Source organism: Paroedura picta, chromosome 8, assembly GCF_049243985.1.
Source record: "Paroedura picta isolate Pp20150507F chromosome 8, Ppicta_v3.0, whole genome shotgun sequence".
In the NCBI taxonomy this organism is placed as follows: Eukaryota; Metazoa; Chordata; class Lepidosauria; order Squamata; family Gekkonidae; genus Paroedura; species Paroedura picta.
In genome coordinates, this window is record NC_135376.1 from 76129217 (window position 1) to 76141250 (window position 12034).

Here is a 12034-nt window from a genome sequence, read left to right on the forward strand (position 1 = left end):
TTCATTATAATGCTGCATATTTGTTCTGACACTGTTTACTAAATTACTCTCTCCTTATATCTGTACTCCTATGATTTTTGTTCCGTTGTCTGAGGAAGTGTGCATGTACAAGAAAGCTCACGCCTTGGATAAAATTTAGTTGGTCTTAAAGGTGCCTTTGGACTCCCATTTTGTTCTGGGGACGAAGGGCGTTTCAGGAACCGCGCTAGCAACCCCAACAAAACTGCCCCCCCCCCCATTGACTCCCGCGCTTTCCCGCGCGCGGCAGGTGCCTAATCCCAGCATCACCACCAGCGGTCGGGGCTTCGCAGGGGCCGCCTAGCCGCCGCCGCGGCCCTCGAGGAACTACATCTCCCGTGATGCCTTTCGGGCGGCGAGAGGCGGAGGGCGGGGCGTCCAGTCTATAAGTAGAAGCGGAAACAAAAGACCCATCGATCGGGAGCGAAGAGGCGCCTCGGCTCCGGCCTTAACCAGCCCCGCGAGAGCCCGGCCCCCTCCTGGAGCAGCCGCCGCCACCGCCGCCTCCTCCCCCCCTCACAGCTTCCCTGCGCCGGCCCGCCCGCATCCCCGGCTCCCCATGGCGCTGAAGCGGATACAGAAGGTGAGAGCGGCCGCCGGGCTGGCTGCGCCCCACCGCCCCTGGGGAGCCGGGGGCCGCCGGGCCTGAGGCGCGCGGCGGGAGGGGGGCGCCGGGGGCGCCGAGGAGAGCGCGGGGCTCGCGCCTGCGGAGGGGGCAGTGATGGGGGAGGCGAGCTGGGCCTGACCCTGGGCGGGCGGGCGGGAGGCCAGCGGAAGATGGAGAGGGGTCTTGGCAGGGGGGCGCCTCCAGGTCGGGGAATTGGGTTCGGTGCCGCTGCTCGGGAACACAGAAGATGATTGAGGGGTAACCTCTCGACGCGTTTTTAGAATTATATGTGTAATAATAATATAGAAATCCCCCGTCGTCCTATGGGGCACTACAGCTAGCAAGTGGTAAAGCTTTTGCTAGACTGTACCACTTCAGATGGGGGGGGGAGGAGAAATCGTCGCCTGTGAGTCTTATGCCACTGCCCAATCTCCCCCCACCCCTAAAAAACGACCCCACCCACACTGTGCCTGAAAAACGATCGTGTCAGGTTGACGAGTTCGGCTGCTGTGCAGGGTTTGTTGTCTTGTTTTGGGTTGTTGTTTTTTTTCCTCCTCCCCTATGCATGCTGACCTCAAGTGGTATAGCCTGGGGAAAGGTTGACCTCTTGATACTGCGGAATGTGCATAAGCTGGCCCCCAAAGGTTGTTGGTACAGACATCCCCAGAGAGTTGTAAGGCTGTTTTTTAAGCTGCAGTAGCACCTCTCTTTTCCTGCTGCTCTGAAACCGAATGGTAAGCTGGGAGCAGCATGTGTGTGTATGTATGTTTGTGAATCAAGCCAGTATATGAGCTGGGTATAAGTTATCATGTGGAAGCATTGTGCCCTGGCCCCTTTGCATGGGGGTTTGGGAAGGAGCACTGCTGCAGCACCTTCATGCCAATAGAATAATTTGAATAGAGCAGACCAACACAGAGTAGTTAAAAATGTGATGAGTGGACTCCTGCTATGCCAGCCAACTTGGTGTGTGGATGAAGCGCTCATTGTAATTATGATTTTTTGTTTGTATGTGGTTTGGAGTAAGGGCATATAATTTTCATCTTCCCCCTCATACAAACATATCATGCCACAGGAACAACGAGAAGGTAGTTTATTCCTAGCTGCTTCTACAAAGTCCCACGTTCAGTGCATGCACAGATGCTAATATTGTGTTACTTTATAGTCTTGGGAGACCACTCGTCTGTTGCTCAGCCTCAACTGGAATGATCTGCTTTCGTCCTTGCTCAGTAGTCTAAAATAAGAAAGTGAGAGGTGGATTCAGTTGTTGGAATTTGTTGTCCTCCTCAAGCGAGGTGAGTGGCGTTCATAGTGAGAAGGTGAGGAACTGAACAGCAAATGTCTTTGCCAAACTCCGTCTTAGCAACAACAGCTGTCAGCACTACATGATGTTGAATGCAATGTTTTGTGTGAATTCAGCCCAGCAAAACCTGTTAAAACACCACTTATCATTTTTTGGCTGACCTGGTCCGACCAAAGGTTTGGGTAGGGTTGTGATGACAGTTCAGTCTCGAGCTTATGTTTCGGTTGCAAGTTAATGTCTTACTCAGGCAGATGCTCTCTTTGAGGTGTCACATTCTGTTGCTTCGACTCTAGTTAACTAAAATGTTGGTGGCATTTTACCCGGCATGCCACGAGCTGCAATCCTAAACACATTTACTTGGCAGCGAGCCCCATTCAAATCAGTGGGACGTAATTTGAAGTTGTGATGGTTGAGAATGGGCTGTAATACTTTTCTGTCAGGAAAACATTGCTAGATAAGTAATTTGAAAGCAAGGATTGAATGGAAATAGCCATCTTTTCATTCCAATGTGTAACCTGCCATTTGAGCATGCTTGTACCGAGAGTCTGTTAAAACACACAGGCAGAAGCTTTGGTTCTGCTTTGCCAAAGATCCAGAATGTACTACGGAAGACAGAATGATTTCTGCCCTTATTCCATGATCCCAGGACTGTGGTTTATACTGGCACTTTAAAACTTTGCTGACCTTTCCTCCTGGGATGTGGGTGACACTCTGCATCCCAGAAGGGAAGATCTTTGATCTAAAGGGTGAAAAGGAAGAAAAGCACTGGAATTAGAGTGTCCAGTACTAAGTGGGAGGCTGCACCAAGGTTCTTCTCTTCCAAGGTCTGGATGCACGGCAGAGTTCCAGCTCAGTCTCGGAGGTTGCACAAGACCCCTGCTTCGTGCATCCCAGAAACTCCAGGGGAAAGAGAGGGAGAACAACTCTCCTGCAAAAATCTCAAGTGGATCTAGAACTTGCTGAAAAATCAACAATCTGCTCCTTCCAGCAGCTGTGATTCCATCACATAGCTCAATCAGAACAGCAATATGTTCTGGCCCTAATTTTAACCAGTTTCCTGCAGGTGTGAAAAAAAACACTTAAATGTCAATAACAAAAAGTTTCAGACCTGCTGATGCCCAACATCTGTTCTGTACTAGAAATTGGGATTGGTCACATCTCGTAGTTGTGGGCTAAGGCTTGATAGTAATGTAACCTCATTGTGTCAGACAAGTGCTGTGCACATGCAGGTATTTTTGATCCACATGACGTTTGAATGGCTGTAGTGGTGGAGTTTGTATTAACAGCATTCGTGCATCTTGGTCAGCAACTATAGTGCAGAAATTTCATATCTAGAAAAGGAATTCGGCAGGGCCTAGCAGTTGCCACACACCGAAAAATGAAGTTGGAACTTGTGTATAGTATAAACAGGGTCTGGAATACATTTACAGCCCAATCCCCCATCAATTGAGGACTTGGGTTTGTTGTGTATTTGAAGTCTTGCATACATTGTTTCTTAGTTTAATTTATGGGGGTGAGGAGGTCATAATTGTCATGTCTCATTGAGTTAACATCCATTGAATTGGTGGAGTCCCTGTCCTAGATAAGCCATGTAGATAAGCCATGTAGCCAGCAAATGCTGGTAGTGGCTCATGGGAATTGTAGTCCATGGACATCTGGAGGGCCACAGTTTGACTACCCCTGATGTAGACTCTAGCTTCGCCTACTGTCCATTAGCCGTATATGAACATGAACGTGTCTTTGAACATGAAATTGGGATTCGTAAAGAAGCTGTAGCAGAAGTCAAAAGTGCCCAGAAGTCAAAGATTTTCATAGAAAACCCTATGTGCTGTGGCTAAGTGATCCATTGAGATTTCCAACATGAAACTTCTAGGATATTAGAGACAGGTGCTTTTGTAAGTAGCATAATGCCTGTTCATTTATCAAAATAGTATTTTGTCAAGAATGCTTGACTGGTCAGCAGACAACTGGCAAATGGCAGCTGCCGCCTGACTGACTGGCTGGCCAGCCTACTATTCTGATCTACTATATTTGAGTCCGGCTGTGTGATTTAATATGGATCTTTTCTTCCCACCTTTCTTGTTCAGCATTAGAGGGAAAATAAACTTTGCGTGTAACAGCAGTGAAAAAGGCAAACTCTACACTGGGGATGGCTGTGGATAGCCTTGAGAAGGAATTGCAGAGTTCATCCAGGAGAGGTTAATCAATGGCTGGTAGTCCTGGTAAATGCTACTGGTAGGAGGCAGCATCAGAGAAGGTTTTGGGTTCTGTGTATTGTTTTTGGCCTTTGAAGAATGGCTCTCAGCTACAGTTTCCTCTTATAGTTCACTGTACTTGGCCTGCCTTGCAGGGTTGGCATAAGAAAGCAATGTCCCTCTCATAGCGCTAATATAAATCAAAGGAGAAAGAAGTCCTCCTATTAGGGGGAGGGTCAGAACATAGCTATGTAATCTTCCCCAGTTATCCCAGGGGTGGGGATAGGTTATATTGGATCTTAAAGGGAAGCTCTCACTTCCTGGGCTGTCTTGTGTTACCTCTCATCACTGGACTTAAGCTGGCTGGCATGATGAGTTTAGTCAGAGCACAGTGACTGTGGTTTGCCATTTCATTTTCCATTTTTTGTCCAGTCCTGTTGCCTATAAGTATTCTTGTGTATGTGCATGATCCTGTTGTTGTCACTTTAGAACCTGAATGCCAGAAGGCTTATTTCTGCACCCCACCAATACCATGTCCTCTTAGCCACATTACCTGGCACAAGGGGGGAGGGGGCAGTTGACTACTTCTTCCCTGAGAGGCATTTCTTCATTTCTACCAGAGCTTGGCCAAGCCATGTGGCAAACATAGGAAAGAGGTGAAACCAACTTGAGGCTTGAATGGAAGAGAGAATTGGAGCTACACTCCTTGGGGTAGGGGGGCTGTGGATAAAACCACCATAGGCCCTTCAGGGCAACTTTGCTGCATCGTGAAACCAGATGCTGGACAAATAGAGCCCTGGTCTTCCCCAGCAGTGCTCTTTCTGTGTTCTTAACTAGGCAAAAAGAAGGATACTATATCTAGCCTTCACTGTTCTGTGCTGGATTTCTCTGTTTAAAAATGGTACTCAGGGCATTGTCAGCCACAGTGTGTTTTCACCTTTTAAAATGGTTTTGAGAGTCAGGTTCTTAGGTTAACTTTGGGAAGGAGAAGCTTATGTGAATGGAGATGATTATAGCTGATTGTAACCCATCTTATTTTCAAGGTGCTTTAATTGGGCATCTGATTATTTATTTATTTACATTCAATATTTGCCTTTCTTACGAAGACTCAGGGTGGGTTATCCTGTCCAAGTGTCATGGTCAGCAGAATGGGACATCCAATAAGCAATGCAATAGAATTTGAATTGTAGAAACATGTAAAGAAGCTGGAACAGACTAATAATTTAGATGTGTACTCATTTTTACTGCCTTTACTTGTTTGGTAGAGGGTTTTTTAATGTTCTTTTATTTGGCATTACATTTTTAAATGTATTGCTTGTAGATTTTGGCTAACAAATTGGTTGAGGGCTGGCATAATGTTGTGGTGAAGAGCTGCAGAGAACTGGTTTGCTTCCCCACTCTTCCTCCATATGAAGCCTGCTGAGTGACCTCAGGCCAGTCAATCAGGATTGTCTCAGCCTTGCTTATGTTATAAGGTGCCAGTGGTTGGGAGAGGAAGAGAAGGCGGTTGTCAGCTGCTTTGAGACTCCTTTAAGGTAGAGAAAATGAGTATAAAAAAGGATTGTGTTTACCTGTAACAGTTATTCATCGAGTGGCCTTCTGGGCAATCTGGACTGCAAGATTTGCAGGCCTGCCATGGACATGAGCTTCCAAACTTTTAAAGAAGCTTTTGGCTCTAGGAGTGCTTCTCATCTCTGTTGACAGATACCCCTTTCCTGCCCAAAGGTTCACATGACAGAGGTGGGACAAGGAGTTCTCCTTCAGTTCCCGTCACTGCCATTAGAAGACCGTTGCTCAATCAGCAGGCCAGAGGGGGGAAGGAGGGAGGCTAGTGTCTCTGCACAGAAGGTCAACAGTTACAGGTAACTGCAACCCCATTTTCATAATTGTTGCTTCTGTACAGTCCCACATGGGAGAATAGCAAGCTCATTTCCCTAAGGAGTTGTGGGCTGATCAGTGAAAACATTGCCTATGACAATTCCTTTCCCACTGCAGCTTTGTTTCTGGAGTCCACATCCATCAATTGGAGCTTGATGAATGTCAGAAGAGTGGATCATGTTGCAGTTTTGCCATTGTCTTCCAGAGAAAGTCTGGGTTGGAATGGCTCTGAAGAAGCCATGTCCTCATGAAGTGGCCTTCACAGGAATGGGGCAAGACACCCTAACTTCAGCATAAGTTGTTCTGATTGCTGAAACCACACATCTAGAAGGACTGTGTTGATGTAGCTCTCTCTTTATTTGCCCCCCTTGAAATATATGAGCAGGTTGCTATATTCCCTGAATCCACATGTCCTTTTTCAATAAAACAGTGTCCTCCTTATTTTTAAAGTGTGTAATGTGTGCTCCGACAGTGACATCAGGAACAGGAAGAATACTGGAAGGTTGATGTCTTGGTTAAGGTGAAACTGACCCTGCTTTGGAAACTCTACATTGAGTCTGAGAACTACTTTGTGGGGCTGGAATTTGATAAAAGGTGTGCCCGTAGTTCTCCCACCCATCTAGCAGGTGTGATGGCTACTAAGTTGGTGCTCTTGTACTCAATAAAAGACAAGTCAAATGTGGCCGTAGTTTAAAGAGTTCATACATTACTTTTGATACAGCAAGTGACAAACTTCATTGGGAAACCTGGACTACAACAGATGGAAACACATTAAGCAAACCTTTAAGGAATTTTTTGGATTAGAGGCAGAAGAAACTGGCTGCGCTCTAATTGAGTTGTGGTGGGTGGACGAACAACAGAAATTGAGACGCTACGGCTGCCCATTTGAATCTATTGTTATTGATGAGACAGCTAAGCCAGCTTCTTTCAATTCCAGGAGATAACTGCATGATCATGGGTCGAACTCTTGCCTGTCCCCCACAGCACATCTTTTCCATTTGTACTCATGGGACCTCCTTGTGGGTTTATAAGAGGCTATTAAGACTTTCTCTTTCAGTTCCCTACTGCACGATCAGCCAAGTGGCTAGCTGCAACAGTCCCTCCGGGTGGCAAATGGAGACTGTGTGTAGGTGATCTTCCTTTGGGGGTAGTATTATGTTACCCTGTGTCTAGTTTCCCCAAAGAGGGGAAACCATGCTCTTCTGAGCAAGCAGGGCAGAAGGATGCATGAGGTGTGGTCTGTGCTTCCCCCTCCCCAAAACTGCCTTGTGCCGAATACCACAAGGGGAGGGGGCTGTGATCACCGCTGGAAAGCATCTCCCAGTGAACCCTTGCCCCAGGCTGCACTGGAGCAGAAGAGGTGGCATTTCTTGTTGTCTGCTGACTGTGACTGACAACTGTAGATAGAATATATTTACATACGAGAGGTAAATAAAATTCCATGGAAAACTGCAACTTTGGAAATTTTCCCACCCCACATTACAAACTGCATTCTAAAGAAGTAGAAAGGCAGATCTTTACTATTCCTTCTGTCCATTACAGGGCTAGACTTAAATCTCAGATAATCATTAGAAATAAAAGCCAAGGGATACAAAAATGAAGGTTAGATGACAGATTATCACATTCCAAAGACACAGTAGAGTTTTTGGATTTTCTATTGCCCAGATGATGCAGGAACTGCTGCCTCATCTGTCAAGTCACAGGGATAATGTGGTTCTTCCACATGCCAGTGTTATCCCAGCTTTAGGGAGATACACATGGGAGGGAGGACATATAGTGTAGACTTCCTTCTGCCTCCTGGGGCTCCTCAGATTTCCTCCGGATGGGGGGGGGATTGTCAAATAGGCAACAGTGTTCATTTGGACCAATCTCCAAAGCTACTGAGAAGTGACTGTAAACTAGCCTCATAAGTGCTAAAACACTAATGAAGTGTGCAGTAAAATCTGATTGTAAAAGATGGGCAATTTAGGAGAGGATACTAAAAGAATGAAAGGCCATTTGGAGATTTATTGAGGCCTCTTGGCTGTGATGCTGCTCTTCAGGCTTACGGTCGGCGACACGCATGGATCCCTCCCTACTCATCGTGGATGAAATCATGTTTTAACAGTTACGGTCAAATTGACATCCTGCTTTCATTAATGCTGAGGCATGCAATACATATCTTCTGGAGCTGGAAGTAATATAGTAATTACAGCACCACAAGCACCCCTCTTTTGCCAGCTGGTGCTTAGTAAGCTTTACCATTTTAATGCAATATTGGTCCCAACAGAAATTAATAAAACTATGTTGCACAGTTTTTTTAATAAGGGTATTTAGCAATAGCATGGAGAACCTAGTGGGTTTGACACAGCAATGGCAATGTTAAATTCCTGCTTAAGGTCAGTCGTGAGATTGCTGAAAGTAGGTAGTAACTGAACACAGTGAGGTTCTAGAAGCAGCTTGAATGTCACTGGCATGCTTAGAAATGCAGCTATTTGCTACCCTAAAGCAATGCTCAACAAATCCTGGGTTGCCATGGCGCCCAGAAATGTCATGGTGGTGCCTAAGTTTTCAGTAGTCATTTCCATATGCAATGTCACAGCAGTTCTCAGTAGAAATACGAAGGGTTAGAGCCAATCAGTTTTTCCTCTAGTGAAAAAGGGGAGGAATAGTCCCCTTTGGCCACTGCAAGGCCCTGTGTTTGGGATCATAGGAGCAAAAGCCATGTGGCATAAAGGCTGATGGTACTTAGAAGACACCATCATGTATGCTTGATTTTGCAGTTCTCAGAACTGTAAATGTGTGACTCCTGAGGTAATTCTTCTTAACAAAAATGGTTTAAAATAAATATAGAGTAGCTGGATTCATTGGTTCAAGTGTGAGGACGGACAGGCAAGCAGTACAAACGGAAGTGAAACTTGTTGAGCTCTTCAGAAGTCCTTGAGATCTTTGTGAGTGTAGCCTCATGGATGTTCAAGCAAATACAAGAGTTCATATATGTTCTATAATGTTGTTGTTAAATAAAACAATTTAAATGGCTGTTTGCTTGTTTTTTCTCCTTCCAATAAAGTACAATGGAAAAGTTGTCAGAGAATGAATGATAATTTAATTTTACACTTGAATGCCACCCTTTCCTAGCAGCTCAAGGCAGCTCACAACCAGATTCAATATAAAAATATATATAGAAATATAAAATATAGAATATAAATACGGTCCGACATGACCCGGTGCTTGCACAGGGGATACTTTTACCTTTTAAGATTATAACATTTAAATTTTAAGTTTAAAATTTAAAAACCAACCAACCAAGCCTCTTCCCCCCCTCCCGGGGAGTTACACTAAATAAACTAAAATGAGGCAGGGGGGGCATATAAAGTTCTTGAAGGGTCAACCTAATGGGTGGATTTTTAGGCAGGGAAGCCAGCATGCTCTGGTGCTATTTCTAGACCTGGCATCTTATGGGTCCTGCAGAACTGATTAAAGTTCTGAATTCATCAGATAGTGCATTCCACTGGGCCAGGGTTGAAAAGGCTCTTGCCTTGGTTGAGGCTAGCCTTACGTTTTTGAAGCCTGGGACCCTGCGCGAATTCTGATTGATAAATCTTAGCACTCGGGGGGGGGGGCATAATGGAAGAGATGGTCCCATGGATACAACAGCCCCACACATGTAAAGATTAGCACCAAAAACCCTGGACCTGATCCAGTCTTCAATCTGGAGCCAGTGCAGCTGGGAGAACACAGGTCAAATATGTCCCAGTAAAGGCTCTGCTGCATTCTGGGCCCATTGAAGTTTCTGGACCAGTTTCAAGGGCAACCCTGCATAGAGTGAGTTACAGCAGTCTAGCCTGAAGGTGATCAGTGTGTGAATCACATTGGTTAGGTCAGATGCCAACAGATAGTGTGTGAGTTGTTGTACCTGGCAGAGATGGGCCTCCATAGATAAGGAGGCATCCAGAATTATATCCAAACTCTTGACAGCAGTCAAAGATGTCAGTTGGACCCTATCAAAAGTCGGTAGTTGCATGGCATGCTGGCCCAGCTGGAGAACCTCTGACTTGACTGGATTTAGCATCAGCCAGTCTACCACAGCCCTCAGACCTTTGGCCAGAGAATCTGAGGGTATAATTGTAAGGTGAGCTACTTCAAATGGCTAATAAGCAAACAATCATTAAGTTTCTGATACCATTGTAAAACTAGCTTGAGCAGTTATTAGTCTAAAAATGAAAGTGCCATCTGGGTTGTAAACATTAAGGCCAGCAAGAATTACCCTTTATGTAGAAAATGAAGTTTCACTGCCTCGTGATTTAAATCATGATTTAAATATACCATTCCGTGATGGTAGATGAAATCTTTTCATACCCAGTGGCTTTTTTTTTACTAGCTGCAATATTCAAGTAAGTGGAGATTTTAAAGAAATAATAGTTATGTGGAATTGGGGAGAGATTAGAGGAGAGGTTTGCCTTTTGTTGTGATGATGACAATGAGGATTACCTCCGTCTGTTTTGTCAGAGCTTTTAGTGCATTATGAGAAATGGTGAAGAGGTTAGAATTCTGTTTTTGTGGTAAAAGGAAAACCACACCTATTGAAAAATGAACCCAGCTCCTAAATTTCTGGACCAGTTCCTAGAGCCAATGAAAATCTGTCAAGGCTCTAAAGTAACAATGAATTAACTCCCTTAAGCAAAGATTCAGAACTGGATGAGTAATTCACTGTCATTAATATAGACAGTTGTCATGGTGATTACTGCTGTCATTACTTGTTCTTTCCCTGTTATACTCACATTTTTTTTTCCGTGAGCCGCTCTGTTGCACATTCTCTGGAGTGTGGGGATGGTTACTGTCTTTTGCGTTAACGTCTTGTAATTGATGCAGTGTGTAATTTTCCCTGGGACCCCTGAGCAGTGCAGCAACAAGTACTGCAATTCAAATTTTTAAAAAAGATGTTTATTGGCACTGTACCATCATTGAGAATTAGCGTCATTTCTCGAGGAGGGTTACCAAGGAGAAAATTGTAATTTGAGAGGGTGTGGGGATTCTAGCGAGTGTTAACTGTGACTGGAGTGTAGCTTTTCTGGGAGGAGGGTTGTACAAATTGCTCCCAGGGAATTGAGTCCAGGATTAATGGATTTGCTGCTGAAGAGCAATGTGAAGATGGGGGGCAGGGGGGAGGGATAGTGGTATGCCACCGTGAACTAATAGTGCAAGTCAGCTCAATTTTTAAAAAGGTAATGGAAGGAGCATCCATTTATTATGAATAGGAGGAGGAGATGGAGTCATGATGAGAGCAGAAATCTCTTCTGGGGAAATAAAAATCTGAGAGAGTTGATTTTCAGTAGTGCAGTCCCTACCAATGTGTGGATTTTCTTTGGTGATTCCACATACTTCTAAATGTGGAAATGGAACGAATGAGCTAAGGTAATGTAGCATGGGATGTAAAAATGAGACTCTTCCTGTAGGCTGAGTGTGCTTGTAGAGGTATGGCGCTGGTTTGAATGTTTTGGAGAATTGTGGAGCAAGCCCTGGGAAGGTTCTGAGCCTTGGGACAGAAGTTTCCCATCCAGTTAACCTTGGTTCCTTGAACACTTTTTGTTTGCTGCATTATCTAGAGCTGCCAGGCCATGCCAGGGAACATTTGGGGGGGGCATTGTTTCTAGTAGACAAAATTGAGGGGACAAGGACAACATTGAGAGGGTGCAGAGGAAGGGGACCAAGCCCTATGAGGAAAGGCTGAGGGACTTGAAAATGTTCAGCCTGGAGAAGAAGAGCTTGAGAGGGGACATGATTGCTCTCTTTAAGTATTTGAAGGGCAGGGAAATGTCTCATTTTTACATCCCATGCTACATTTAGAGGAGGGCAGGGAAAGGTTCCTGTTGGCAGGAGAGGATAAATAATCCTAAATAATCAATACCCTCTTTATGTGAAAGGATGAATAGATTTTTTCCTATGAGTTATAGAGTGAATAGTCTTTGCACATAATTTACCATTATACACAGTAATGTTTGTGTATAACTCTTTTTATGAGGTTCATCTTACACTCAGGGTTTACGTTGGTAGTAC

The 12034-nt window shown here is 44.9% G+C and overlaps 1 protein-coding gene across 2 annotated transcripts in view; it reads left to right on the plus strand.

Annotated features, from left to right (window-relative positions):
• Positions 1-359: 359 nt before the first annotated feature.
• The window catches only part of UBE2D1 (ubiquitin conjugating enzyme E2 D1), a 39782-nt gene continuing 28107 nt past the window's right edge, over positions 360-12034 (plus strand). Inside the window, exon 1 of one of the 2 annotated variants that reach the window (XM_077350415.1) lies at positions 360-601. In XM_077350415.1, the coding sequence (XP_077206530.1) occupies positions 578-601 (24 nt within the window). In that variant the 5' untranslated portion in view covers positions 360-577. The remainder of the gene's footprint in view (positions 602-12034) is intronic. The other variant, XM_077350414.1, reaches the window with a different exon arrangement.